Below are 25,910 nucleotides of genomic sequence, written 5' to 3'. Positions count from 1 at the left end.
AATATTCTACAGATAGAGGTCAATTGACTGGTGATGGGGGGGGGGGGGGGGGGGGGGGAAAGCCAGAAAGGACATTTTGACAGTCGCTTGCTCTTTATACTGCCTGATTTTAGTAAAGTGGGAATCCTATAAATCAGTGGGAAGGGCATTGGGTGCAGGAAGAGCCTCCCTGTTTTTGGTACTGGAGAAATGGATTGCACGCCTTTATGTTATGGGAGGCGAGGGCTGTTAGGAATTCCCCAAAGGGAAGGAGGGCTTTTATGTCTGTCTGGAATTGTTATTTGCAAACGATCTCCCATAAAGCAAGAAGTGCAGTATTAAACAAGTTTCAGAGTGTTTCCTAAGTTGGTATTGTTTCTCTGCGTGGGTAGGGGAGGGAGGGTGGGGAATATTGGATGTTATCCTCTCGAAGATGACCAGGGGTCATAAGAATCCGGACGCCGGGGCATCTTGATGAGTGTTTAAGTTATGGGCTAAAGATAGGGTTGGGGGGGGGGGCTCCCATACAACTGTTAAATTTGCAGGGAAAGTAGGGTAATGAGGGGGGGAGGGTGCGGGAGTTTTCTCACAAAACGAAAATGGGATCATGTGTTATCTAGCTTTGTGCTGTGTGATGTTTTTGTGTGTTATTCTGTTATGCTTGATTACTGTTATGTAATCACTAGATGTTTTTATCTAGACTTGTTGTTTAGTTGTTTGCTCGAGGATTTGTTTGATGCTGAATAAAAATTGTTAAACTCTAAAAAAAAAAAATCAGTGGGAAGGGAGGGGGTTAACGGATACAGGGGACAAATATTTTTCTTTCAAGTAGAGATTAGCTGGTATGTATGTGAGGTGTTAACTGGGCAGGAAGAGGGTAGATGTATAGGGAGGAAGGGTGTGGGGATCACAAAGTTTAAGAGTTGATATAACTCTTGGGGCCATCATATTTAATGGGTAGTTTGACCTTTTCTGTCATATAATGTTAAAGGTTTAAACTCTCCCTACAAAAGACAGTTTTACTTCAAGGAAGCAACTCGCATTAAAGTGGATATCAGTTTTCTCCAGGAAATCCACTTACTCACTAGTAGGCCGATGATCAGAAGCAAACGCAGGCGCTAGGGGCTGTTAGCGCCATACTAGTGCCTGCGTTTGCTACCGCCCCATGATCAGAGCCCCAGAGTGCGTGAAACAACACGCTCGCGGGCTCTGAACGTAACTAGCATGCAAAACAGGGCTGTTAGCGCAAGTAGCATGCAAATGCATGCTAAACCTATTCATCCCCAATGATCAGCGACCAACGCGCCAATGATTGGCTCGCTGGCTGCGGCAAACCCTGCGCCAGCTCGTAGCTGGCGTTAGGGTTTGCAGACTATTGGGGAGGAATGGTGAGCCCTGTCCAGCATGCATTTGCATGCTAGCAGGCCCCCATTCCCCCCAATGCAGCAGCCTCCCCCACGAACCCTGACCCCCCCCCCCCCCGACATAAGTTCAGGGGGGCTGGAGATCCGGGGGGTCTCCAGCCTCCCTAACCCCCCTCCCCATCATCCCTCAGATGTTCCTGGTGGCCCAGTGGGCCGCGGGTCAACCCCCTCCACCTGGTGGTCTAGCGACCCTTCCCCACCTTCAGTTGGAGGAGGAAGGTGGCCTCCCTCCTCTTCCATCGGCGCCGCCTCAAAAATGGCGGCGCCCAGCCCTGCCCAGTGCATCCTGAGATGGTATCAGAATTTTATTTTTTCCTGTGCTGAGTATATACACTTATGATACAGCGTTCAAGAGATCATGTTATGTGGTCTGATGAACGTGTGATCTGTGACTTTTGGGGTAAAATGGAAAATAACATTATCTAACTTTAGAAATGAAAAGAAATCCACAGTGCCCTGTTTGAAAGTAATATCTGAAATAGCCTACTGGGCTGAGTTATGATGTGTCCCTTACTGTTCTCTACACAAATTAGAACTTTAATGAGGGTGAGCAAAAGGATGATTGTGAATGGAGGATTATTAAAATGGACTTGGGGAGAATCCACTGCGTATTTCTGGGATAAGCAGCATAAAATGTATTGTACTGTTTTGGGATCTTGCCATGTACTGGTGTCCTGGATTGGCCACTGTTGGAAACAGGACACTGGGCTTGATGGACCTTCAGTCTGTCCCAGTATGGCAATACTTATGTACTTATGGATGTGATAGAAATTTATAAAATCATGATTGGGGTGGAACAGTTAAATCCGGAACAGTTGTGTACATTTACAAACAATGCAAAAACAAGAGGGCACCGTAACACTGATGACCACCAGACTGAAATCAAATCATAGAAATTTTGTTTCAAATGCAGCGTGTAATTAAGCTGTGGAATTTACTAGAAGATGTGGTCAAGGCAACTAAGATAGAGGGATTCAGAAGAGGTTTGGACAAATTGTTGGAGGAAAAGTCCATAAAGGTTTGTAGCCAGGTAGACTTGGGAGAGTCATTGTTCACCCCTGGAATTGATCCATGAGAAATAGATCTTTCTTGTGGGGATTTGTTGGTCACTGGTAACTCAGACCAGAAAGAGAGAGGATGCTGGACACAATGGAGTTTGGCCCGGCTCAGCTTTTCTTCTACATATGTGGAAAGAGCCAAAAGGTGATCTTATGTTATATCTGTATCTCTTGAAGTACAAAAGTATGTAAGTACATAAGTATTGCCATACTGGGACAGACCAAAGGTCCATCAAGCCCAGCATCCCATTTCCAACAGTGGCCAATCCAGGTCACAAATACCTGGTAAGATCCAACGTAAATCCCCACATCCGGCCACACAACTAAACCAAAGACCGTACTGGACAACATACAACCTCCCTCCTTTCGACCCTAATGAAACCAAATGTATATCCTTTTCTATTTCCAGTATCCATGATATATTGTAAGCCACATTGAGCCTGCAAAGAGGTGGGAAAACGTGGGATACAAATGCAATAAAATAAATAAATAATGGAGCTTGGAATACATCTACCTTATTTGAACACAACATAACCTTGTATCTGTTCTCTCTACTGGATTTGGCAAACGCCTTTACGGTACTGGGAAAGCCACATTGAGCCTGCAAATAGGTGGGAAAATGTGGGGTACAAATGCAACAAAGATGATACTAAGATTTGCAACAGAGTGGACACCCGGGAGGGAGTGGAAAGCATGAAAAGGGATCTGAGGAAGCTAGAAGAATGGTCTAAGGTTTGGCAATTAAAATTCAATGCGAAGAAATGCAAAGTGATGCATTTAGGGAGTAGAAACCCACGAGAGACTTATGTGTTAGGCGGGGAGAGTCTGATTTTTATTTATGTTAATTTATATACCGTATCTTATTGCATCTGCAAAACAGAACGGTTTACATATATATAAAAAAATTGGTATATACAAATAAACAGACATAGGAATTCCATTCATGACAGGAAAGCACAGCAATCAAGATAAACTACATAATAAATCAATACAAGTTAAAAATCTAATATCCAGTTAAGCTATCCCATTTTTCTTTGTCTTTTTGACCTTATCTCATTATGCTAAGTTCTGTTCTACGTAGCTTATAAAGAGAAAGGTTTTCAGAAGTTTTCGGTAATGGAGATAAGATTTCTCTAATCTGATCTCCTTTGGAAGGCTATTCCAAAGGGAGGGTGACAGGTAGAAAAAAGCCGATCTCCGTGTAGATTCCCATCTAGCCTTAGTAAGAGGGGGAATGACTAACCTGTTATCTGTTAGGGATCTGAGAGTTCGCATAGCGGTGTAGGGGATTGTTAAATTCGACAAGTAGCTAGGGTTTAATGTGTGAAAGGCTTTGTGTGTCAGGACAAGAGCCTTAAACTTTATTCTTGCTTCGACCGGGAGCCAGTGCAGATGATGCAATAAAGGTGTTGCTCGATCATCCCTCCGGGCCCTACAGATCATACGTGCTGCTGTATTTTGAATTCTTTGTAATCGCTTTAAGTTTGCTTGAGTAATCCCAGCATATACAATGTTACAGTAGTCTAAACGTGAAGTAATATATGCCGATGTCAGCGTTTTGAGAGAGTCCTTACTTATTGAATTTCTGACTGACCGAAGCCGTCTCAGATGAAAGAAAGATTTTTTCACTACATCGGATACTTGTTCCTCAAAGGTCAATGCGGAATCAATAATGACCCCGAGATATCTAAAAGACTTAACTGTTGGAATATTCTGACCAAATAGCACAGGTACCACAGAGGGATATGTGCCTTGCCCTACTATCCAAGATGTAGTAGTCTTATCCGGGTTCAGTACCAGCTGATGTGTTGTCAACCAGTCTGCTACTTTATCCAAGCATATTTGAATGGGTGTAAGAGGTACTGAGGGGGAGAGGGATCTTGGGGTGATAGTATCCGAGGATCTGAAGGCGACGAAACAGTGTGACAAGGCAGTGGCCGTAGCGAGAAGGTTGCTAGGCTGTATAGAGAGAGGTGTGATCAGCAGAAGAAAGGAAGTGTTGATGCCCCTGTACAAGTCGTTGGTGAGGCACCACCTGGAGTATTGTGTTCAGTTTTGGAGGCCGTACCTTGCAAAGGATGTTAAAAAAATGGAAGCGGTGCAAAGAAAAGCTACGAGAATGGTATGGGATTTGCGTTCCAAGACGTATGAGCAAAGACTTGCTGACCTGAACATGTATACCCTGGAGGAAAGGAGGAACAGGGGTGATATGATACAGACGTTCAAATACTTGAAAGGTATTAATCCGCAAAAAAATCTTTTCCGGAGATGGGAAGGCGGTAGAACGAGAGGACATGAAATGAGATTGAAGGGGGGCAGACTCAAAAAAGATGTCAGGAAGTATTTTTTCACGGAGAGGGTGGTGGATGCTTGGAATGCCCTCCTGCTGGAGGTGGTGGAGATGAAAACGGTAACGGAATTCAAACATGCGTGGGATATGCATAAAGGAATCCTGTGCAGTAGGAATGGATCCTCAGAAGCTTAGCCAAAATTTGGTGGCGGAGCAGGTGGGGGAAGAGAGATTGGTGGTTGGGAGGCGAGGATAGTGGAGGGCAGACTTATACGGTCCGTGCCAGAGCCGGTGATGGGAGGCGGGACTGGTGGTTGGGAGGCGGGAAATACTGCTGGGCAGACTTGTACGGTCTGTGCCCTGAAAAAGGCAGGCACAAATCAAGGTAAGGTATACACATATGAGTTTATCTTGTTGGGCAGACTGGATGGACCATGCAGGTCTTTTTCTGCCGTCATCTACTATGTTACTATGTTTATAAATAAATAAGTACAAAACATTTTATACTGCTTATCCCAGAAATAGTGGATTTTCCCCAAGTCCAATTTAATAATGGTCTATGGACTTTTCCTTTAGGAAGCCGTCCAAACCTTTTTTTGAACTCTGCAAAGCTAACCGCCTTTTAAAAAAAATTATTATTACTAACTGGCTCCCATCTTGGCAGAGATTATTAATGAGATCTTAGTGGGAGGTGATTTTTCTTCTTCCATGATGGAAGCCTGGATAGCGGTTATTCCCAAGCCAGGCAAGGACACAACTGATTCTGCCTCTTATCGTCCCATCTCTATATTAAATTCTGATGTAAAAATTTTGGCAAAGGTTCTGGCTAACCGTCTCGCAAAAGTTATACCTCAGTTGATACATCCAGACCAGACGGGTTTTATTCCCTATAGGCAGGCGATGGATAATATTCGCGGAATGGTTAATTTGGTTCACACTTCTAAGAAACGGAACCTTCCTGTTTGTTTATTGGGGTTAGACCATAGGCGCCCGGTATAAGAGGCTTGGAGAGGCTAAGCCTCCCCCCTGCTGCAGCAGAATGGATCAGCTGTGGAGTCCAGCAGCTCTGAGGGGATTAAATTGTTGATTTACCTCCATCCTCACAGCAGGAGCTGCAGTGAAAGCCCTCTAGCAGTTGTAGAAATTGGTTTATAGTTTGTTTACCTTACTGCTGGGAAAGCAGGGGGGGTTGGCTGGAGGTGTCCTGGGTTGCCAGGGAGTTATTTAAGGAGGATGACTTCCTGACCTGCACTGGGGACAGATAGCAGCAGAACGGATACTGGGCCAGCATGATCAGAAAAAGTCAACAGACAACAAAGGTAGAAAAGATCATTTTATTTTCATTATAGTGTTTGGAATATGTCCACTTTGAGAATCAAGTGCTCAACATTAAAAGTTTATATTTATTTACTTATTTATGGCATTTTATCCCACATTAAACATGAATTAGGGTGTTTTGTGGGTCTACATGAGAATTGTGATGATATGATCCCTTGTTTCATATTGTTGACAGTCTGCATTTTCCATATGGGTGGTATATTGGTGTATTAGGTCTGCCCAGTGTAATATTTATGGTACAGTAAGGTTCTGAGTGTGTTTTTGGACAAAGTTGTGCACAGTGTTTTGCAGTTGAACGATTGTGGTTAGAATATGCTTTGAGCAACCCACTTTATTCTTTGACATATGATACATATCTAATATCTAAATTTAATAAAAGGTATTAATTGTGACTTATTTTTATTTATTTATTTTTTCTGCGTGTTATCAGACAATTATTGATTTAAGCTCCACCCCTGGCCCCACCCCCTAACCCCGCCCCCTTTAGCCTCCCCAAACAGTTGGGCCACCGACCGCCTATGGGTTAGACGCTGAAAAGGCTTTCGATAGAGTCCACTGGCTTTTTATGTTTCAAGTGTTGGATCGTTTTGGAATTGGGTCGGGTTTTTGTAAATGGATTAGGGCTCTGTATACAGCACCTAGGGCATGTGTTCGGGTTAATGGAGGTAACTCAGCTATGTTTTCTTTGTCCCGTAGGACTAGACAGGGATGTCCTCTATCGCCACTGTTGTTCGCATTGGTTATGGAGCCTCTTGCGATGTACATTAGGTCGTACCCTAATATAACTGGTATTCAGGTTGGTACTAGGGAATTAAGCTGGTGCTTTTTGCTGACGATGTTCATCTTTCTTTGACAAAACCATTAATCTCATTACCTAACCTGATGAAAGCCTTGTCGTTATACTCAGCAGTTTCAGGCTTCAAATTAAATGTGAGTAAGTCAGAGGCTTTTGCGATTGGTATCTCCCATCTGGTTTTGGAGTCACTTCAGCATTCTTTTTCTTTTAAATGGGTAACGAGAGGTATAGTGTACCTGGGGGTCACTGTTACTCATAATATCTCAGAGCTGTTCTCGGCCAATTATCCGCCCCTCTTGAAGGCTCTCTATAGAGACTTAGAGAGGTGGGATGTAACTGGACCTGTCTTGGTTGGGTAGAATTTCGGTATCGAATATGAATGTACTACTGCGTTTGATGTACCTTTTCCAAGTTCTTTGTATTGGGGTTTCCAGGGGCTTCCTTACGGGTGTGCAGGACAAATTGGTTCGCTTTATCTGGGCTAATAAGCGTCCTCGGTTGCCTAGAGCTTTATTGTACAAGGATAGAAGGAAGGGGGGGTCTAGGTGTCCCAGATGTTTTGTGGTATTATAGGGCGGCTCAAGCGCGAGCGGCGTTTGAGAGGTATCAAGACCATCCATGAGGTAGGCTCTTGTCCGCTTCATGCCATGATGTGGCTTCCTCGTAAGCATAGGTCTTTGGGTAAGGACCTGTGTCCATCGATCTATTCTACATTCTTTTTACTGGGATGGGCTGTTTGCTAGGCTGGAGGTGGTGCTATCTAAGCTGTCACCGATAGCAAACAATCCACTCTTTCCACCTGGTGTTTCTCCAGGGCCTTTCTACTGGTGGGGATCTCTAGGTCTGGTCTCCTGGGATCAGTTATTTGATGAAGGCCGCCTGCTTTCTTTTGATTCACTGAAGGAACAGTTCCCTATACTACCTAATGAGTTGTTTGCTTATTGTCAGTTGAGACATTTTCTTAGCTCAAAGGAGATTCAGACCATCATAGTGCGTGAGGATACGTTTATTGAGGACCTTTGTGAAGACTCCAAAACTACCAAGGGTCTTATTACATGTCTGTACTCCTTTTTACGTGGACAGTTGGGCCCTAATCATGTTCATAGAGAGAGGTGGCATCAGGAGCTGGGGGTGATTATTGATGAGGGTGATTGGTCTAAGATCTCTATTTTAGTTCCTCTTCAGGAGAATGTAGTTAAAATGCTCTACCGGTGGTATTTGACCCCGGCTAGGCTTCATCATATGTTTCCTGGAGTTTCACCAATGTGCTGGCATGGCTGTGGTCAGAGGGGTACGATGGAACATCTTTGGTGGCCCTGCTTTAAAATTCGGGCCTATTGGAAAGCAATACAGTATAGATTGCAGCACTGGATTCAAAGGCCTATTAAGTGGTCCCCCGAGTTTTTTATATTTGCCAAAAAACCACCAGGTCTTACTAAGTCTCAGGCGTTGCTGGTCAGGCAAGCGATGGTGGCGGCGCGAGTTGTGGTTGCAGGGCAATGGAAATCCAGGGAGGCCCCACCTTTGACGAGATGGTTAAATAAACTCTGGTTCATATGTGAAATGCAGAGACTTAGGGCTGTGAGATGTTGCACGGAGACGAAATGGGAGGCAATATGGGAGCCCGTCCTGCAACATTGTACATGTTAGGGGGGGGGGGGGTAGGTTGGGTAGGGAGGAGTGTGAGTTTTGTGTACTTGACTGGGAGAGGTGGGGGTTGGGAGGGCGGGGTTGGGTTGGGTTCTAAAAAACCTTAAAAACTTGGGGTCAGTCTTTGAGCTGTACGTAGCATTGGAATTCATGTTGCTACCGATGTGTGTTTAAGTATTTTCATGGGGATTGTGCAGGGGTTACTTTGTTAGATTTATCCTACAAGATTGTAACCTGTTTTTTGCCCATGTAGTATCCTTTGTACAGGGATTCTTTAACACTCAATAAAGACTTCATACAAATGAAAAAAAAAATGTATTATTACTGAACTGGTTAAACTGTTCTACTACAATAATGCCCAATGTTCACTTTTTTTTCATCCAGAGAAAGATGATTCCAGAAACAGTAATACAGAGGTACATCACTGGAGGTTCAGTGAGAAGACTGAAGAGGAAAAGAGGTTATCAGAAAGAGAAAAAAATGAAACGTCTTCCTGTTCTGACAAGGAAGGAAAGGGAAAAAATCAACGGATCTCAGAAAATAAACAGAAAAAAAATTCACCAGGGGCCTCAGCTGTGCTTGAGCACAGTACTATTAATATCACACATATAGGGGAAGAGCACAGAAACAAGACAAGAGATGAAAGATGTGTCTGTGATGTTTGTGAGATGTTTCTCAGTGATCTTGTAGCTCTGAAATCACAGCAGAGATTTGGCGCTGAAGTGAGACCATTTAAATGTACAAACAGTGAAAAAACCTCTAGCCAAAAGGGAGACCGACAAGGACAACAGAAACTATGCATAGTAGAGACCTGTTTTACGTGTTCAGAAGGTGAGGAAGGCTTCACTAGGAAGGAAGAGCTAATGCAACACCAGAAAAATAATAAGGAAATTAGAATGTGTACAAGTACAGAATATGAGAAAAGCTTTAGCAATGAAACAAACAAGGCAAAATACCAGAAACCTGATGAGAGAATATCTTCATGTCACAGTTGTGACAAAAACTATAACCACAAAGAAAACGTCACAAGAAATGGAGAATTTCAATTAGAAGAGAAACCAGTGTTAGGTACAGAATATAAGGAAATCTTCAATCACAGGAAATCAATCACAGAATATAACGAAGCTGATATTGCTGTAGAATCAGTCTCTTCTGCTAACTCTGAAAAAATCTTTGCTAAGATTAATCTTTCAAATGACCAGACAAGTGAAGGACAATATCCTATATACTGTGGTGGTAGTGTCCATCAGAAAGGAACTCTCACAATGCACCTCAGAAAACATTCAGCAGTTAAACCAACAGATAAAAAATCTGGTAAAAGCATAACGGAGGACAGCCTCACAGTTCACTACAGAATGCATGTGGCAGTGAAACGGCATACATGCCCCGAGTGCGGTAAAAGTTTTAGGCGGAAGGCAGACCTCACTATACACCAGAGAATCCACACAGGAGTGAAACCATTTACATGTGCAGAGTGTGGTAAAAGCTTTAGTCAGAAGGTAAACCTAACAGTGCACCAGCGAATCCACACAGGAATTAAACCATTTGCATGTTCTGAGTGTGTCAGAAGCTTCAGCAGCAAGGCTTCCCTTACAGTGCACCAGAGACTCCACACAGGAATGAAGCCATTTACATGTATAGAGTGTGGTAAAAGCTATGCATGGAAGGACGGCCTCACTGTGCATCAGATAATCCACACAGGTGTGAAATTATTTCCTTGTACGGAGTGTGGTAAAAGCTTTGGCCGTAAATCGATTCTCACGGTGCACCAGAGAATCCACACAGGAGTGAAACCATTTATATGTGCAGAGTGCGGTAAAAGGTTTGGTTGGAAGGAAAGCCTTGTAGTGCACCAGCGAAGCCATATAAAAATGAAACCATTTATATGTTCTGAGTGTAATAAAAGCTTTAGAGATAAGAGATCCCTCACTCTGCACCAGAGAATCCACATGGGAGAGAAACCATTTACATGTTTTGAATGTGGTAAAAGCTTAAGTGATAAGACATCCCTCACAGTGCATCAGAGAATCCACACAGGGGTGAAACCATATACATGTACTGAGTGTAGTAAAAGCTTTGGGAAGAAATCACTCCTCACACTACACCAGAGAATCCATACAGGAGAAAAACCATTTAAATGTTTTGAATGTGGGAAAAGCTTCCGTGACAAGACAGCCATCAGAGTACACCAGAGAATCCACACAGGCGTGAAACCATATACGTGTACTGAGTGTGGAAAAAGCTTTGGGCGGAAGGCATTTCTCACTGTGCATCAGATAGTCCATACAGGGGTGAAACCATTTTCATGCTTAGAGTGTGGTAAAAGCTTCAGTTGGAAGGAAAGCTTCAGAGTGCATCAGCGAAGCCATGCAGGAGTGAATCCATTTACATGTTCCGAGTGTCCTAAAAGCTTCAGGGACAAGACATCCCTTACAGTGCACTACAGAATCCACTCAGGAGAGAAACCATTTACATGTTGTGAGTGTAGTAAAAGCTTCCGAGAAAAGAGATCACTCATACTGCACCAGAGAATCCACACTGAAGAAAAACCATTTACATGTTCTGAGTGTAGTAAATGTTTTAGAGACAAGAGATCTCTCTTGGTGCACCAGAAAATCCACAAGGGAGAGCAACCATTTACATGTTTTGAATGTGGTAAAAGCTTCAGTGCCAAAGCATCCCTCACAATACACCAGAGAATCCACACAGGAGTAAAACCATTTATATGTACTGAGTGTGGGAAAGGCTTCACGTCAAAATCACACCTCACAGTGCACCAGAGAATACATACAGGTGAGAAACCATATGCATGTTCTGAATGTGGTAAAAGCTTCTGTGACAAGACATCTTTCACAATGCATCAGAGAATCCACACAGGAATAAAACCATTTACATGTGCTGAGTGTGGGAAAAGCTTTGGGTGGAAATCACATCTTAAAGTGCATGAGAGAATCCACACAGGAGAGAAACCTTTTACATGTTCTGAATGTGCTAAAAGCTTTAGAGACAAAACATCCCTCACAGTGCATCAGAGAATCCACACAGGACTGAAATTATTTCCCTGTAAGGACTGTGGTAAAAGCTTTGGTCGGAATTCAACTCTCATAGCGCACCAGAGAATTCACACAGGAGTGAAACCATTTACATGTGGAGATTGTGGTAAAAGCTTCCGTTGGAAGGATAGCCTTACTTTGCATCAGAGAGTCCACACCAGAGTGAAACCATTTACATGCACTGAGTGTGGTAAAAGCTTCAGTTGGAAAGAAAGCCTTGTAGTGCACCAGAGAAGCCACAGAGGAGTGAAACTATTTACATGTTCTGAGTGTAGTAAAAGTTTCACAGACAAGACATCCTTCACAGTGCACCAGAGAAGCCACACAGGAGTGACATTATTTACCTGTAATGAGTGAGGTAGAATCTTTGGTTGGAAGATAAACCTCACAGTGCACCAGAGAATGCACACAAGAATGAAACCATTTACATATTATTTGTTTCATAAATATGTAAATTCACAGGAGTGAAGCCATTTACATGTAGTGAGTGTAATAAAATCTTTGGATGGAAGATAAGCTTCAGAGTGCACCAGAGAACCCATACAGGACTAAAACCATTTATATATGTGTGGTAAATGTTTTTGTCAGAATCCGCACCTCACAATACACCAAAACTCCACACCGGAGTGAAAGCGTTTATATGTGACCATAAAGCATACTGAGTGTGGTAAAGGTTTCACTAAATAGACATCCTTTCGTGTAACAAGAGAACCCAGACGCAGGTAAATGCTTCATTACATATTCCTTTTACAGCACAGGAGAATCCGCAGAGGAGTGCAACCATTTACATGTATTAACCCTAGAACGCATATTGGGGGCCTTTTAGGCCCCCATGCTTACATTTTTGCTATTATCTGCAAAATTACTTTAGTTAGAATTTTGAAACTCAAGGTATTACTCAAGTATGTCATTGTTGATAATATCCAGTTGTTCATATAATTTTTTTTCATAGGCATTATGGTGTAACAATGCTTGTTTGGTGAAAACTACATCTGTACGAATTGGGGGCCTTTTAGGCCCCCGCTGTTTTTATCATGTTCTCAGAAGTGTTTGTGTCTCAAGTTACTTTATTTGTACTCAGTAATGCTGGTGGAGGGGCCAGGGTGTGGATAATAACATGTGAGGATGTCATGTGATTTTTGTAGGGAGTGATAAGGCCATGACATCACCTCAGGTCCTCTGAACACTGAGGACAGTATACACTGTGAGCTAATTGCTGAAGGACCTGTGATAAGATAAGCTGTTGAGAGGAAATCTGTTTCATTTTCTAACATCTAGTCAGCAATGGCACAGTCTTCCTCCAAGTGTCTGACTGACCAAGAGATTGAAGCGATTATGTTTCAAAGCGATGATGAAAGTGAACTATCTTTGTCTGATGAAGAATATCTGCCACCAGCTAATCAAACATCCTCATCCAGTGATTCTTCTGATGATGAAGTGAATCTAGTGGATCCTCAAGAAGTGATAAGTAGAACATCCAAAACGAATGTTTTTTGGGACAGTAATCCTACATTAGTCGGACGTACTCCAATACACAATATTGTGAGACAGGCTCAAGGAGCTGTGGGAAGTCCCAGTTACTTTACCCCTAAAGATGTATTCTGTACTTATTTTTCTGATAATATTGCAGAAGAGGTCCTATTATGTTCAAACCTAGAAGGAAGACGTATCGCTTCAGCAAAAAATAAGTCCTGGAAAAATATCTCAAAAGAGGAACTTTATGCATATATTGGACTTTTCCTGCTGGCAGGGAGTCAAAAATCGTATGATGTCCCAATACGAGAATTATTTCTGGACCCACTTTCTGATCCACACTATAAGGCGACAATGTCAGTGGGCAGATATGAGGAAATTAGAAGGATCATTCGCTTTGATGATAAGCGAACTCGTGCAGCGAGGTTTGAAACAGACAAATTAGCCCCTATCAGTTATATCTGGAACATATTTATCAAAAATTGCACAAAACTTTACAATCCTAGTACTAATGTTACTGTAGATGAGCAACTTGTACCATTCAGAGGACGCTGCAAATTCATACAATACATGCCTAGCAAGCCAGCCAAGTACGGTATAAAAATCTTCTGGATGTGTGATTCTGCAAATTATTATGGCATAAATGGCGTAATCTACTGTGGCAAAGAGGTTGGTGCACCAGTACAGAAGGATCTGGGGTCTGAAATAGTCAAAACTCTTACTGTTCCAATATTCAATTCAGGTAGAAACATCACCATGGACAATTATTTCACCAATGTTGAACTAGGCATTTTTCTGCTTGCAAAAGCTATTACACTTGTTGGTACTATAAAGCAAAACAGACGAGAAATTCCAGCAGCACTCAAACACAATCGTCAGCGAGCACTTTATGAGAGTGTCTTTGGATTCAATAACAAAGCGACTTTGGTATCTTACAAGGCAAAGAAGGAGAAATCTGTAATTTTACTCAGTACCATGCATCACGATTGCAGTGTTGACAGCAATAACCAAAAATTGAAACCAGAAATCATCCTGCATTACAATGCAACAAAAGGAGGTGTAGATAAAATGGATGAGATGGTGGGAGAATATTCGTGTAAGAGGCAAACAAAACGATGGCCTGTAGTACTATTTTCAAATATGCTTGATGTAGCAGCCCTAAATTCATTCATTATTTATACAGAAACTCATCCTGAATTTCATGCACAGAGGAAGGACAGGAGACGCTTATTCTTGAAGGACCTTGGTCATGAACTTGTAATACCTCACATGATAGAGCGAAGCGACTTGAAATGCTTGCCAAAGAAAACTAAAGAAGCAATGAAACGGTGTGGCGTACAGTTTCAGATTACTCCAGAGCCAGGAGAAAGAAAACGAAAGCGTTGTTTCATGTGTCCAAGAAACATAGAGAGGAAAACTGAGCGATATTGTTCCACTTGTAAGGAAACTGTTTGCAAAGAACACTCTTCTGAAAAAATAACATGTCAGAATTGTTTGGAAGACTAATATAATAGAAAAGAAAGTTAGAATAAAAATGTAGCTGCAGCTAGTTTGCTATAGATTTCTATGCATTTTTGTGTGTTTTCATGTCTTTGCGTGAAATTTGGGAAAAAAAAGATTTTTTGGTGTTTTCTGTGAAAAATTATAATTAAAATGTTGTCCACTATTCATATTTTATTGAGCAATTTTGAAATAAACTTGTGAAAGTTATTTAAGTGTGTTTTTCTACATTATGTGCATGGGGGCCTAAAAGGCCCCCATGACGTTAATATGTATATTTTTAACGTCATGCGTTCTAGGGTTAAGTGTTGTAAGGTTTCAAGACCAAGGCAACATTCACCAAACACCAGAGAATCCACACAGAAATGAAACGATTCATATATTCTGAGTGTGGCAAATATTTTAATTACGAGGGGAAACTCGCAGGGCACCAGGGAACTGCTAAAAAGCTTTATGAAAGAAAACCAGATATAGTGGTTAAAGAGAGAGACATCAGAACAGCACTGATTATAGAAGTGTTGGTCCCAAGCAATTACTCTTTACTTTAATTTGTGCCGTATAAACAGAAGATAGCTAGATGCTCCCCTAAATGGAAAAAAAATGTTTCTGGCAACTTGGGACACCTATATTCAATCTCTCCTGCATAGGGCTCGAAGTTTGATTTTGAACACACTTTAAAGTCATGTTGAGAGGATGCGTGGAGGAGATGGGGGGAGGGGGGAGGAGAGGATCCTTACTTGAGGGTTGGCTTCTCCTTCTCCCATAGCTTTTATGCAGATTTATTTTGACGGAAGTTCCTTTTTCTGCATTTTTTCGGACAGAAAATCGTCCTGCCACACATGCCGATACATCTTGGTGGAAAACTCCCCCCCCCCCTCTTTATTTTCTAATGATTTAGTTATTATTGTGTTTATATCATCAATAAACATTGTCATTTACTAAATGAAAATGGGGGGAGGGGAAGGGGTATGGGAGGGGGAAGTTCAATTAGTTAAAATTTGATGGCGTTTTGCAATATGCAGGAGCACTCAATGTGTTGTTATTGGTCTATATTTTTTGCATTACCAGATGGTTGTCTAATTTCTTTGCTTTGTCAAGTCATCAATAAAAATCGTTGAAACATAATTTGTGCCTTATAACCCGCAAAAACCCTTCTCTTAACTCAATGTGGTTTGCAATACTAAGAGTTAGGTATACTCAGGATCAACAGTTTTATTGGTCCCTTTACGTTGTCCTTATTTAGCTACAAATGGTTGGTACATGTCCAATTAGAGGGGCATAATTGAAAGGGACGCCCAAGTTTTGCTGCGGACATCCTCGCAAAACGTCCCGGTGGAGGGGCAGGGAAACCAGTATTATCGAAACAAGATGGACGTCCATCTTTCGTTTTGATAATACGGTCGGGGACGCCCAAATCTTGAAATTTAGGTCGTCCTTAGAGATGGTTGTCCCTAGACTTGGTCGTTTCTGATTTTCGGCGATAATGGAAACCAAGGAGGTCCATCTCAGAAAACGACCAAATGCAAGCCCTTTGGTCGTGGGAGGAGCCAGCATTTGTAGTGCACTGGTCCCCCTGACATGCCAGGACACCAACTGGGCACCCTAGGGGGCACTGCAGTGGACTTCAGAAATTGCTCCCAGGTACATAGCTCCCTTACCTTGTGTGCTGATCCCCCCAAAACCCACTACCCACAACTGTACACCACTACCATAGCCCTTACGGGTGAAAGGGGCACCTAGATATGGGTACAGTGGGTTTGTGGTGGGTTTTGGAGGGCTCACGTTTACCACCACAAGTGTAACAGGTAGGGGGGTTGGGCCTGGGTCCGCCTGCCTGAAGTGCACTGCACCCACTAAAACTGCTCCAGGGACCTGCATACTGCTGTCACGGAGCTGGGTATGACATTTGAGGCTGGCACTACATATTTTGAAAGATGTTTTTTGAGGGTGGAAGGGGGTTAGTGACCACTGGGGGAGTAAGGGGAGGTCATCCCCGATTCTCTCCAGTGGTCATCTGGTCAGTTCAGGCACCTTTTTGTGGCTTGGTCATAAGAAAAACAGGACCAGGTAAAGTCGTCCAAGTGCTCGTCAGGGACGCCATTTTTTTCCATTATGGGTCGAGGATACCCATGTGTTAGGCACGCCCAAGTCCGCCTTCGCTACGCCTCCGACATGCCCTGTGAACTTTGGTCATCCCTGCAACGGAAAGCAGTTGGGGACGCCCAAAATCGCCTTTCGATTATGCCAATTTGGGCGACCCTGTGAGGACGCCCATCTTTGAGTCGAAAGGTGGGCGTCCTCTTTCAAAAATTAGCCTTTTAGTCACACGGGTCTTTTTACGGGTTTTGTGCGCTCGCCGATCCATTTTTTTAGAGCTCCTATAAAAAAAGGCCCTTTTTTTGCCGAAAATGGACGTGCGGCAAAATGAAAATTGCCATTGACCTAGTGGTAAAGATTCACATGGTAACCGGGCGGTAATGACCTACGTGTGCCAAATGCTACTTGGCGTGTGTCTGTTAAGCGCACCCAAAAATAAAAAATATTTTTCAGACGCTATAGCCACACGGTAGTTGGGCGATAACTCCATTTTGGCGTGCGTTGGGCGTGCGTAGATGTTTACGTGGCTTAGTAAAAGGGCCCCTCATTAAATATTTGTCCTACCAGTGTGTTACAGCTATTGTCATAAAATTTTTTAAAATGGGATATAAATTATATTATCTGTATAGATAAATAACAAGCTTCTAATAAAGCTTCTAATATGCAACCTCAGGAGAACATTAGGGGCCCTGTTTACTAAGGCACGCTAGCGTTTTTAGTGCACGCTAGAAATGCTAGTGCGGCTTAGTAAACAGAGCCCAAGGTCATTGGGGACAACAGTGAGCTTTGTGGATCACCACATTCCACCCTCCAAGTGTGTTGAAGAGCATTGTCCATTTTAACTCTATATGATTGCAAAGATTTAAAAAAAACCAACAAAACCAGCCCTAAACCGCTCACCCGCCCTGCCCACTATTCCAAAGCTATCCAAGATAGCTATCAAAATGTTGTGATCGATTAAATCGAAAGCACTAGAAAGGTCAAATTGTAGCAGCAAGACCTGCTTTCCCTCACTAATGTGGGTTCTTATTTCAGGTAAAAAGAGTACCCATGGGCGTAGAAACAATTTGAGATTTTTGAATTTTCCGAAGTCGCCTATTATAAATGCAAGAGACATGCTTAAGAAATATTTTACTGAGGTATTGGAGATCCCAGTGGATGGGTTTCCTCCCATCACGAGATCCCAATGCATACAGTGGGGGAAATAAGTATTTGATCCCTTGCTGATTTTGTAAGTTTGCCCACTGACAAAGACATGAGCAGCCCATAATTGAAGGGTAGGTTATTGGTAACAGTGAGAGATAGCACATCACAAATTAAATCCGGAAAATCACATTGTGGAAAGTATATGAATTTATTTGCATTCTGCAGAGGGAAATAAGTATTTGATCCCCCACCAACCAGTAAGAGATCTGGCCCCTACAGACCAGGTAGATGCTCCAAATCAACTCGTTACCTGCATGACAGACAGCTGTCGGCAATGGTCACCTGTATGAAAGACACCTGTCCACAGACTCAGTGAATCAGTCAGACTCTAACCTCTACAAAATGGCCAAGAGCAAGGAGCTGTCTAAGGATGTCAGGGACAAGATCATACACCTGCACAAGGCTGGAATGGGCTACAAAACCATCAGTAAGACGCTGGGCGAGAAGGAGACAACTGTTGGTGCCATAGTAAGAAAATGGAAGAAGTACAAAATGACTGTCAATCGACAAAGATCTGGGGCTCCACGCAAAATCTCACCTCGTGGGGTATCCTTGATCATGAGGAAGGTTAGAAATCAGCCTACAACTACAAGGGGGGAACTTGTCAATGATCTCAAGGCAGCTGGGACCACTGTCACCACGAAAACCATTGGTAACACATTACGACATAACGGATTGCAATCCTGCAGTGCCCGCAAGGTCCCCCTGCTCCGGAAGGCACATGTGACGGCCCGTCTGAAGTTTGCCAGTGAACACCTGGATGATGCCGAGAGTGATTGGGAGAAGGTGCTGTGGTCAGATGAGACAAAAATTGAGCTCTTTGGCATGAACTCAACTCGCCGTGTTTGGAGGAAGAGAAATGCTGCCTATGACCCAAAGAACACCGTCCCCACTGTCAAGCATGGAGGTGGAAATGTTATGTTTTGGGGGTGTTTCTCTGCTAAGGGCACAGGACTACTTCACCGCATCAATGGGAGAATGGATGGGGCCATGTACCGTACAATTCTGAGTGACAACCTCCTTCCCTCCGCCAGGGCCTTAAAAATGGGTCGTGGCTGGGTCTTCCATCACGACAATGACCCAAAACATACAGCCAAGGCAACAAAGGAGTGGCTCAGGAAGAAGCACATTAGGGTCATGGAGTGGCCTAGCCAGTCACCAGACCTTAATCCCATTGAAAACTTATGGAGGGAGCTGAAGCTGCGAGTTGCCAAGCGACAGCCCAGAACTCTTAATGATTTAGAGATGATCTGCAAAGAGGAGTGGACCAAAATTCCTCCTGACATGTGTGCAAACCTCATCATCAACTACAGAAGACGTCTGACCGCTGTGCTTGCCAACAAGGGTTTTGCCACCAAGTATTAGGTCTTGTTTGCCAGAGGGATTAAATACTTATTTCCCTCTGCAGAATGCAAATAAATTCATATACTTTCCACAATGTGATTTTCCGGATTTAATTTGTGATGTGCTATCTCTCACTGTTACCAATAACCTACCCTTCAATTATGGGCTGCTCATGTCTTTGTCAGTGGGCAAACTTACAAAATCAGCAAGGGATCAAATACTTATTTCCCCCACTGTAACTGGTATATCCACTCAATTAAAAGAACAACCTCATACAGTTTCAGCCCCTGCATTGAATTTAACTGAATTCTTGGAGAACTCTCTCGAATTGATTTCTGAAAGAGCCACATTGTTGGTAACTTTCGCCCTTGAGTTTGACCGAAATAATATTCTTCGGTTATATTTCCGACATATTAATGACTCCTTCTTGGGACAAAAGATTCAAGTGTTTCCAGATTTAGCTCGGATCACGCAAAAAAAAGAGAAAAGAGTTTCTTTTGTACAAACCTGGGGTCTTGAAACTAGGCGGTACATTTATATTGAAATTTCCTTGTAAGTGTTTTATTTCTCTTGATTTGGTGACCTATATTTTCTTCACTCCTAAGAAGTTGTTAGTCTTTATTGAATCAAAGGAAAAGGCTACTCCTACCATGGGGGTCCTCCCTTAGAAAATTATGCTGAGTATTAGCTGTGTACATTCGTTACTCCCCTCCGTTATGTAATTAATTCAGTTTTTCCTTTTGTATAATTTCTTAGTATGTTGACCAATTATTGTGGACAAAAGAAAAAATAATAATTTTCCTTTATTATACTAATAGTATAATGTTTAATATTGTACAAGTGATTATATTTCTGATATTTCATTACATTGATGTTTGTTGATGTAAATGTTAAATTCATAAATAAAATAATAATAATAAAAAAAAAAAGAGTACCCATGGCTGCCTCTGTACTATTGCAGGTTTCAGGATTGGTTTTTGCGATCTGTTATATATGTTTGTATATTTTAAATCAGTATATATGGAGCTGCAAAGCTACAATACTCTCCATCACCTTTACAAGTAAAGGGATTGAGTCTATGGGTCTATAATTTGATACTTCTGAAAGATTATCTTTAAGATCTTTTAGGATTGGAGTAAGTATAATATTTCCCATCTGTTCAGGAAAAACTCCCAGTCTAAAATTCTCTTCCATCCAACTTAATAGTGCTCTCAGGGGTCCTTTTACGAAGCTGCGGCAAAAGGGGGCCTGTGCTGGCTTTGGTGCGTGTTTTTGACGCGCGCTGAGGCCCCCTTTTACCTCAGCAGGTAAAAGGCTGGGTTTTTTTTTAAAGAAATGACCATGTGGCAAGTGAAGCCATTTCGGGGAGAGGGAGGGGAGCACTTATCACCACCCATTGAACTGGCAGTAAGGGCTCCCGCGCTAACCTGGCGGTAACCGGAACAGAGCACAGCACTGCCCGATTACCGCCAGGTTCACACCGTCGCTCCAAAAATAAACATATTTTTGTAGCACCAGAAATGGCGCACACTGGAGGTGGGAACTACCTCTGGGCTGGTACTTCCCACCGCTTAGTAAAAGACCCCCACAGTTTGGTAAAAGCATCCCTACATTTGTCACCATTTCTACTACTACTACTACTTAACATTTCTAAAGCTACAAGGGTTACGCAGCGCTGTACAGATTAACAAAGAAGAACGGTCCCTGCTCAAAGGAGCTTACAATCTAAAGGACGAAATGTCAAGTTGGGGCAGTCTAGATTTACTGAATAGAGGTAAGTGGTTATGTGCCAAAGGCGACATTGAAGAGGTGGGCTTTGAGCAAGGATTTGAAGATGGGTAGGGAGGGGGCTTGGCGTATGGGCTCAGGGAGTTTATTCCAAGCATAGGGTGAGGCAAGGCAGAAAGGGCGGAGTCTGGAGTTGGCGATGGTGGAGAAGGGTACTGAGAGGAGGGATTTGTCCTGTGAGCGGAGGTTACGGGTAGGAGCGTAAGGGGAGATGAGGATAGAGAGGTAGTGAGGGGCTGCAGATTGAGTGCATTTGTAAGTAAGGAGGAGAAGCTTGAACAGTATGTGGTACCTGATCGGAAGCCAGTGAAGTGACTTGAGGAGAGGGGTGATATGGGCATATCGGTCCAGACAGAAGATAAGACGTGCAGCAGAGTTCTGAACGGATTGAAATTGAAGGGGGGATAGATGGCTAAGTGGGAGGCCACTTTCTACTGACTTGGAGTTCTTACTTGAGAAATCTAATGTAATGTTCTCAATGTTACTCCCCAGAAATATAGCTAAATCATTCTCTGATGGAACGTCATTATCTCGGATTATCATATCATTTGGTTTGATTAAATGGTTAACTAATTTAGGGCCCCAGGAGAAAAGGAAAACAGAAGGAGATACGCTGGTAGGGTAAGACAGTGGTGCAGAATTTGGGGAAATTGAGGGGATAAACTGGGCAAGGGGAGGAGAACAGGGATACAGAGGGGTAATGCTCAACATGAGGAGTACAGGGATACCAAGGAGTGATACTGGACATATGGAGGGGGGGGGGGGGGGACAAAAGGACACAGGAGCGATGTCAATGATGTGAGGGGGATAAGGACAGAAGGGTAATGCTGGACAGGGCAAGAATAGAGGTAGGGACAGACAGTGGAGATGCTGAACATGGTGGGAAGATAGGGACACAGGGGAGGTGCTGGACAGGGCAGATAAATACACAGAGGGAAGATGAATGGTGAACATGGAGAGAGAAGAAATGGCAAAATGGACAAGGAGACTATCCAGCTTATAATTGGAAAAAAAAAAACGCCTATATTGCGACCTAAATCGGGAGATAGACGTTTATCTCACAAAAACGAATAAAGCGGTATAATCGAAAGCCGAATTTGGACGTTTTCAACTGCACTCCATCGCGGATGCGGACAAAGTTGATGGGGGCATGTCAAAGGCGTGGTGAAGGCGGAACTGGGGCGTGGTTATCGGCCGATCAGAGATAGGCACCTTTCGCCGATAATGGAAAAAAAATATGCGTTTTTAGCGAGAATTTAGGGCACTTTTCCTGGACCCTGTTTTTCCACGAATAGGGCCCCAAAAAGTGCCCTAAACGACCAGATGACCACTGGAGGGAGTCGGGGATGACCTCCCCTGACTCCCCCAGTGGTCACAAACCCCCTCCCACCATAAAAATATGCCGTTTCACAACTTTTTATGTTCACCCTCAAATGTCATACCCACCTCCCTGGCAGCAGTATGCAGATCACTAGAGCAGTTATTAGGGGGTGCAGTGGACGTCAGGAAGGTAGACCCAGGCCCATCCCCCCCACCTGTTACACTTGTGCTGGTAAATGGGAGCCCTCCACACCGCCCCCCCAAACCCACTGTACCCACCTTCACCCCTTAGGGCTATAGTAATGGTGTAGACTTGTGGGTGGTGGGTTTTGAGGGGGATTTGGGGGGCTCAACACACAAGGGAAGGGTGCTTTGCACCTGGGAGCTCTTTTACCTTTTTTTTTTTGTAACAGTGCCCCCTAGGGTGCCCGGTTGGTGTCCTGGCATGTGAGGGGGGCCAGTGCACTACGACTCCTGGCCCCTCCCACGAACAAATGCCTTGGATTTATTCATTTTTGAGCTGGGCGCTTTCATTTTCCATTATCGCTGAAAAACAAAAACGCCCAGCTCACAAATTGTCGAATAAAACATGGACGTCTATTTTTTCCCAAAATACGGTTCGGTCCGCCCCTTCACGGACCCGTTCTTGGAGATAAACGCCCATGGAGGTAGACGTTTTCATTCGATTATGCCCCTCCACGGCGAGAGAGTTAAGAAAAGACAGAGGAAAACAGAAACCAAAGAGTGAAACCAACACTATTAAAAAAATAAAATTACCAGACAACAAAGGTAGAAAAACAAATTTTATTTTCTATTTATTGATTAGAATATGTCAGTTTTTGGAATGTATATCTTCTAGAGCTGATGGCAGATATTAGAAATGGCTGGGGCCTGTGAAAAAACCTCATTCTTTGGCTTTAAATCTCCAGCATAGCAGTGGTAAGTCTCCAGCTTTAGGATGGGCCACCCTTGGCATCTCTGCTCCTTCTCAGGGAAAGCGCAAAACGCATGCTTAGAACAGTCACTCACTATCAATGCTGTATGTATGCCTAAGAAAAAAAAGGCTAAAGCCACTTCATAGGCGTGCGTCCACAACGTGCTTTTCAGCCTGGTTGTTAGTTCCATGACAACTGTTTTACAGTTTCTTTTTATACGGTTCCATGACAACTTTCATGCCCTGGGGGGTTTATTGTTTCTATGTGCACATATGAAAGCCATGTGGAGCTTTTTATCCCAGCTGTGGGTGCCATGGGCTCGCTTTAACAATGCGCATACAGCGGGGTTTTTTTTGTTCCATGACAACATTTTCACAGTGCTGTTTTGTGTGGGACACACACACATGGCATATTTAACACACACAAGAAAATATGACTGCTCTGCCAAGAAGTCACCGTCCTGCTACGACTGCTCCTGACCTCCCATAAAATTTTTCATGTTAAAGATAGGCGCTTCCTTGTGTGCATCACTTGGAATGCTCATTTTAATACTAATCAGGAAAGGGGCAGACTGACTATTTGGGCATCCAGTGCCTGAGGTCCCAGAGGCTCTAGGCGGCCCAGAGGCTCTGCCCAGTTGCCTGCTGCTGCCACACACTACAGCTCTCTCCGGTGGTCCTACTTTGAAAGGCCCTGGTGGTCTAGTGGCATCTGTGGGTGCAGGAAAGAATCCCACTCTTTCCTGTCTGCTGCTGCTACTCTGCCTGTGCCTTTCAAAAAGGCATACTCCACCGACCCAACATAAAAACCTAAGTTCCTGCGACACTGCAAAACCAAAGACTGTAATGGACATACCTTAACCCTCATCCCCCCTCCCTAACTTGCCCAATGTATCTACCAAACACGAACCTTCTTTTACCACAATAACACCTGTATTTGTTCATACCGCAACTGGCATATAAGCCACATTGAGCCTGCAAATAGGTGGGAAAATGTGGGATACAAATGAAACAAATAAATAAATAAATAAAATGGCTGCTGAGACTTCCTGCAGCAGTCTTGCGAGACTGCAGAGACCCACAAGACTACCGCAGGAAGTCTCAGCAGCCATTTTGAAAATACGGTGGCCACAATGCCAGGCAGAGGCAGAGTAGCGGCAGTGGGCAGGAAGGAGTGGGATTCTTTCCTGCCCCCTGAAGAAGTCGCTAGACCACCAGGGCCCTTCAAGGTAGGACCCACTTGCAGGGGTCTGTAGTGTGTGGGAAGGGGACGGCAACTGCGGCAGTGAGGGGGGGTTGTGATGTGCAGGAGAGGCGGTGGTGCAGCAGCAGCGATGGAGAGGCAGGCAGTGGCTGAGAGCGGGCCCAATGACCCTTACTGCCTGAGGGCCCTGACCACTGTTAGTCTGCCCCTGAATCAGTTTGCTGTGATAAATTTGCATATGATTATTGTTGACTGCTACAACGAACAGAAAAGGCCACGCCAGTGCCTTAGCGAGGGCGGCTGACACCCGGGCCAGTTCGCCACTGCGCACCCCTCCCCTCGGCACGCGCACCCCCCTGGAGTGCATTCTTACCATTGGCGTAGGAAAGGAGGCGGGTGGGAGGGCCAGTCCGCCCCGAGTGCACGTCGCTGGGAGCTGCGTCGGCTCCGCTGGTTCCCTGCTCTCTCTGCCCCAGAACAGGACCTGTTCTGGGGCAGAGAGAGCAGGGAACCAGCGGAGCCGACACCCCCCTAGCGGCGTGCACCCGGGGCGGATCGCCCCCCTTCCTACGCCACTGAGCCACGCAAAATCCCTTTGTGCATTACTCGCTGAATAACGTAAATGCTAAACTGGCTAGAACCAGTCTAAATCAGACATTGCTAGCTTTGTGCATCAGCACCTCAATCGGTAGCAGGAGACACATTAATAAGACGTCATCTCCTAGGACGAATCTTGTAATAAGAGCTGCAAAATCTCACAGCTCTTATAACGAGACTGGTCTCATGGCAGTAGGAGATGACATTTTATTAAAGTGTCTCCTGCTGCTGACAGAGGGGGAGATGGCTTGTTGGTGCTGTGAAGAACTGAAGGAAGGAAGGAAGGTCCTGGAATTGAAGTGTGTGGAAGCGGGGGGGGGGGGGGGGGGGGGGGGGGGGGGGGGTGGGACCAGGATGTGGTGGTGGTGCTGGAGACATTGGGCTCCCTTGGCAGCTCTGCTTTCACAGATATGAGGTGACACTCAACTTTGCCATTACCAGTTAATGTGCCTGCATCTTCCCTGCTTGTCTGAGGAGAAAGCAGAGTTGCTTACCTGTAATGGAGGTTCTCCACAGACAGCTGAGGAATGCAGCCAAACCTGTCCGCCCCATCTCCTGTATTAAAAATGAAAAAGGGAAATAAGCAGCTGTGACATATGACTGAACTGGAGGAAGAAAGCCTGCTCATAGTAACATAGTAGATGACGGCAGAAAAAGACCTGCACGGTCCATCCAGTCTGCCCAACAAGATAACTCATATGTGCCACATTTTGTGTATACCTTACCTTGATTTGTACCTGTCTTTTTCAGGGCACAGACCGTATAAGTCTGCCCAGCACTATCCCCGCCTCCCACTACCGGCTCATACTCAGGGAAGCCAAAAATCTTATCTGAACTAGAGGACAGCTACCACAGAGGT

The 25,910-nt window shown here is 44.0% G+C and overlaps 1 protein-coding gene across 1 annotated transcript in view; it reads left to right on the top strand.

Annotated features, from left to right (window-relative positions):
• The window catches only part of LOC115462937 (zinc finger protein Xfin-like), a 117,252-nt gene that overhangs the window by 19,922 nt on the left and 71,420 nt on the right, over window positions 1-25,910 (top strand). The window contains exons 3-4 of the mRNA XM_030193074.1: window positions 8,920-11,941; window positions 21,489-21,547. Coding sequence (XP_030048934.1) covers window positions 8,920-11,941; window positions 21,489-21,547 — 3,081 coding nt within the window. The remainder of the gene's footprint in view (window positions 1-8,919; window positions 11,942-21,488; window positions 21,548-25,910) is intronic.

The sequence above is a fragment of the Microcaecilia unicolor genome, chromosome 1 (genome assembly GCF_901765095.1).
Source record: "Microcaecilia unicolor chromosome 1, aMicUni1.1, whole genome shotgun sequence".
Taxonomy (NCBI): Eukaryota; Metazoa; Chordata; class Amphibia; order Gymnophiona; family Siphonopidae; genus Microcaecilia; species Microcaecilia unicolor.
Note: the sequence above shows the minus strand (reverse complement) of the source record. Positions and strands in the feature narration are given on the sequence as shown.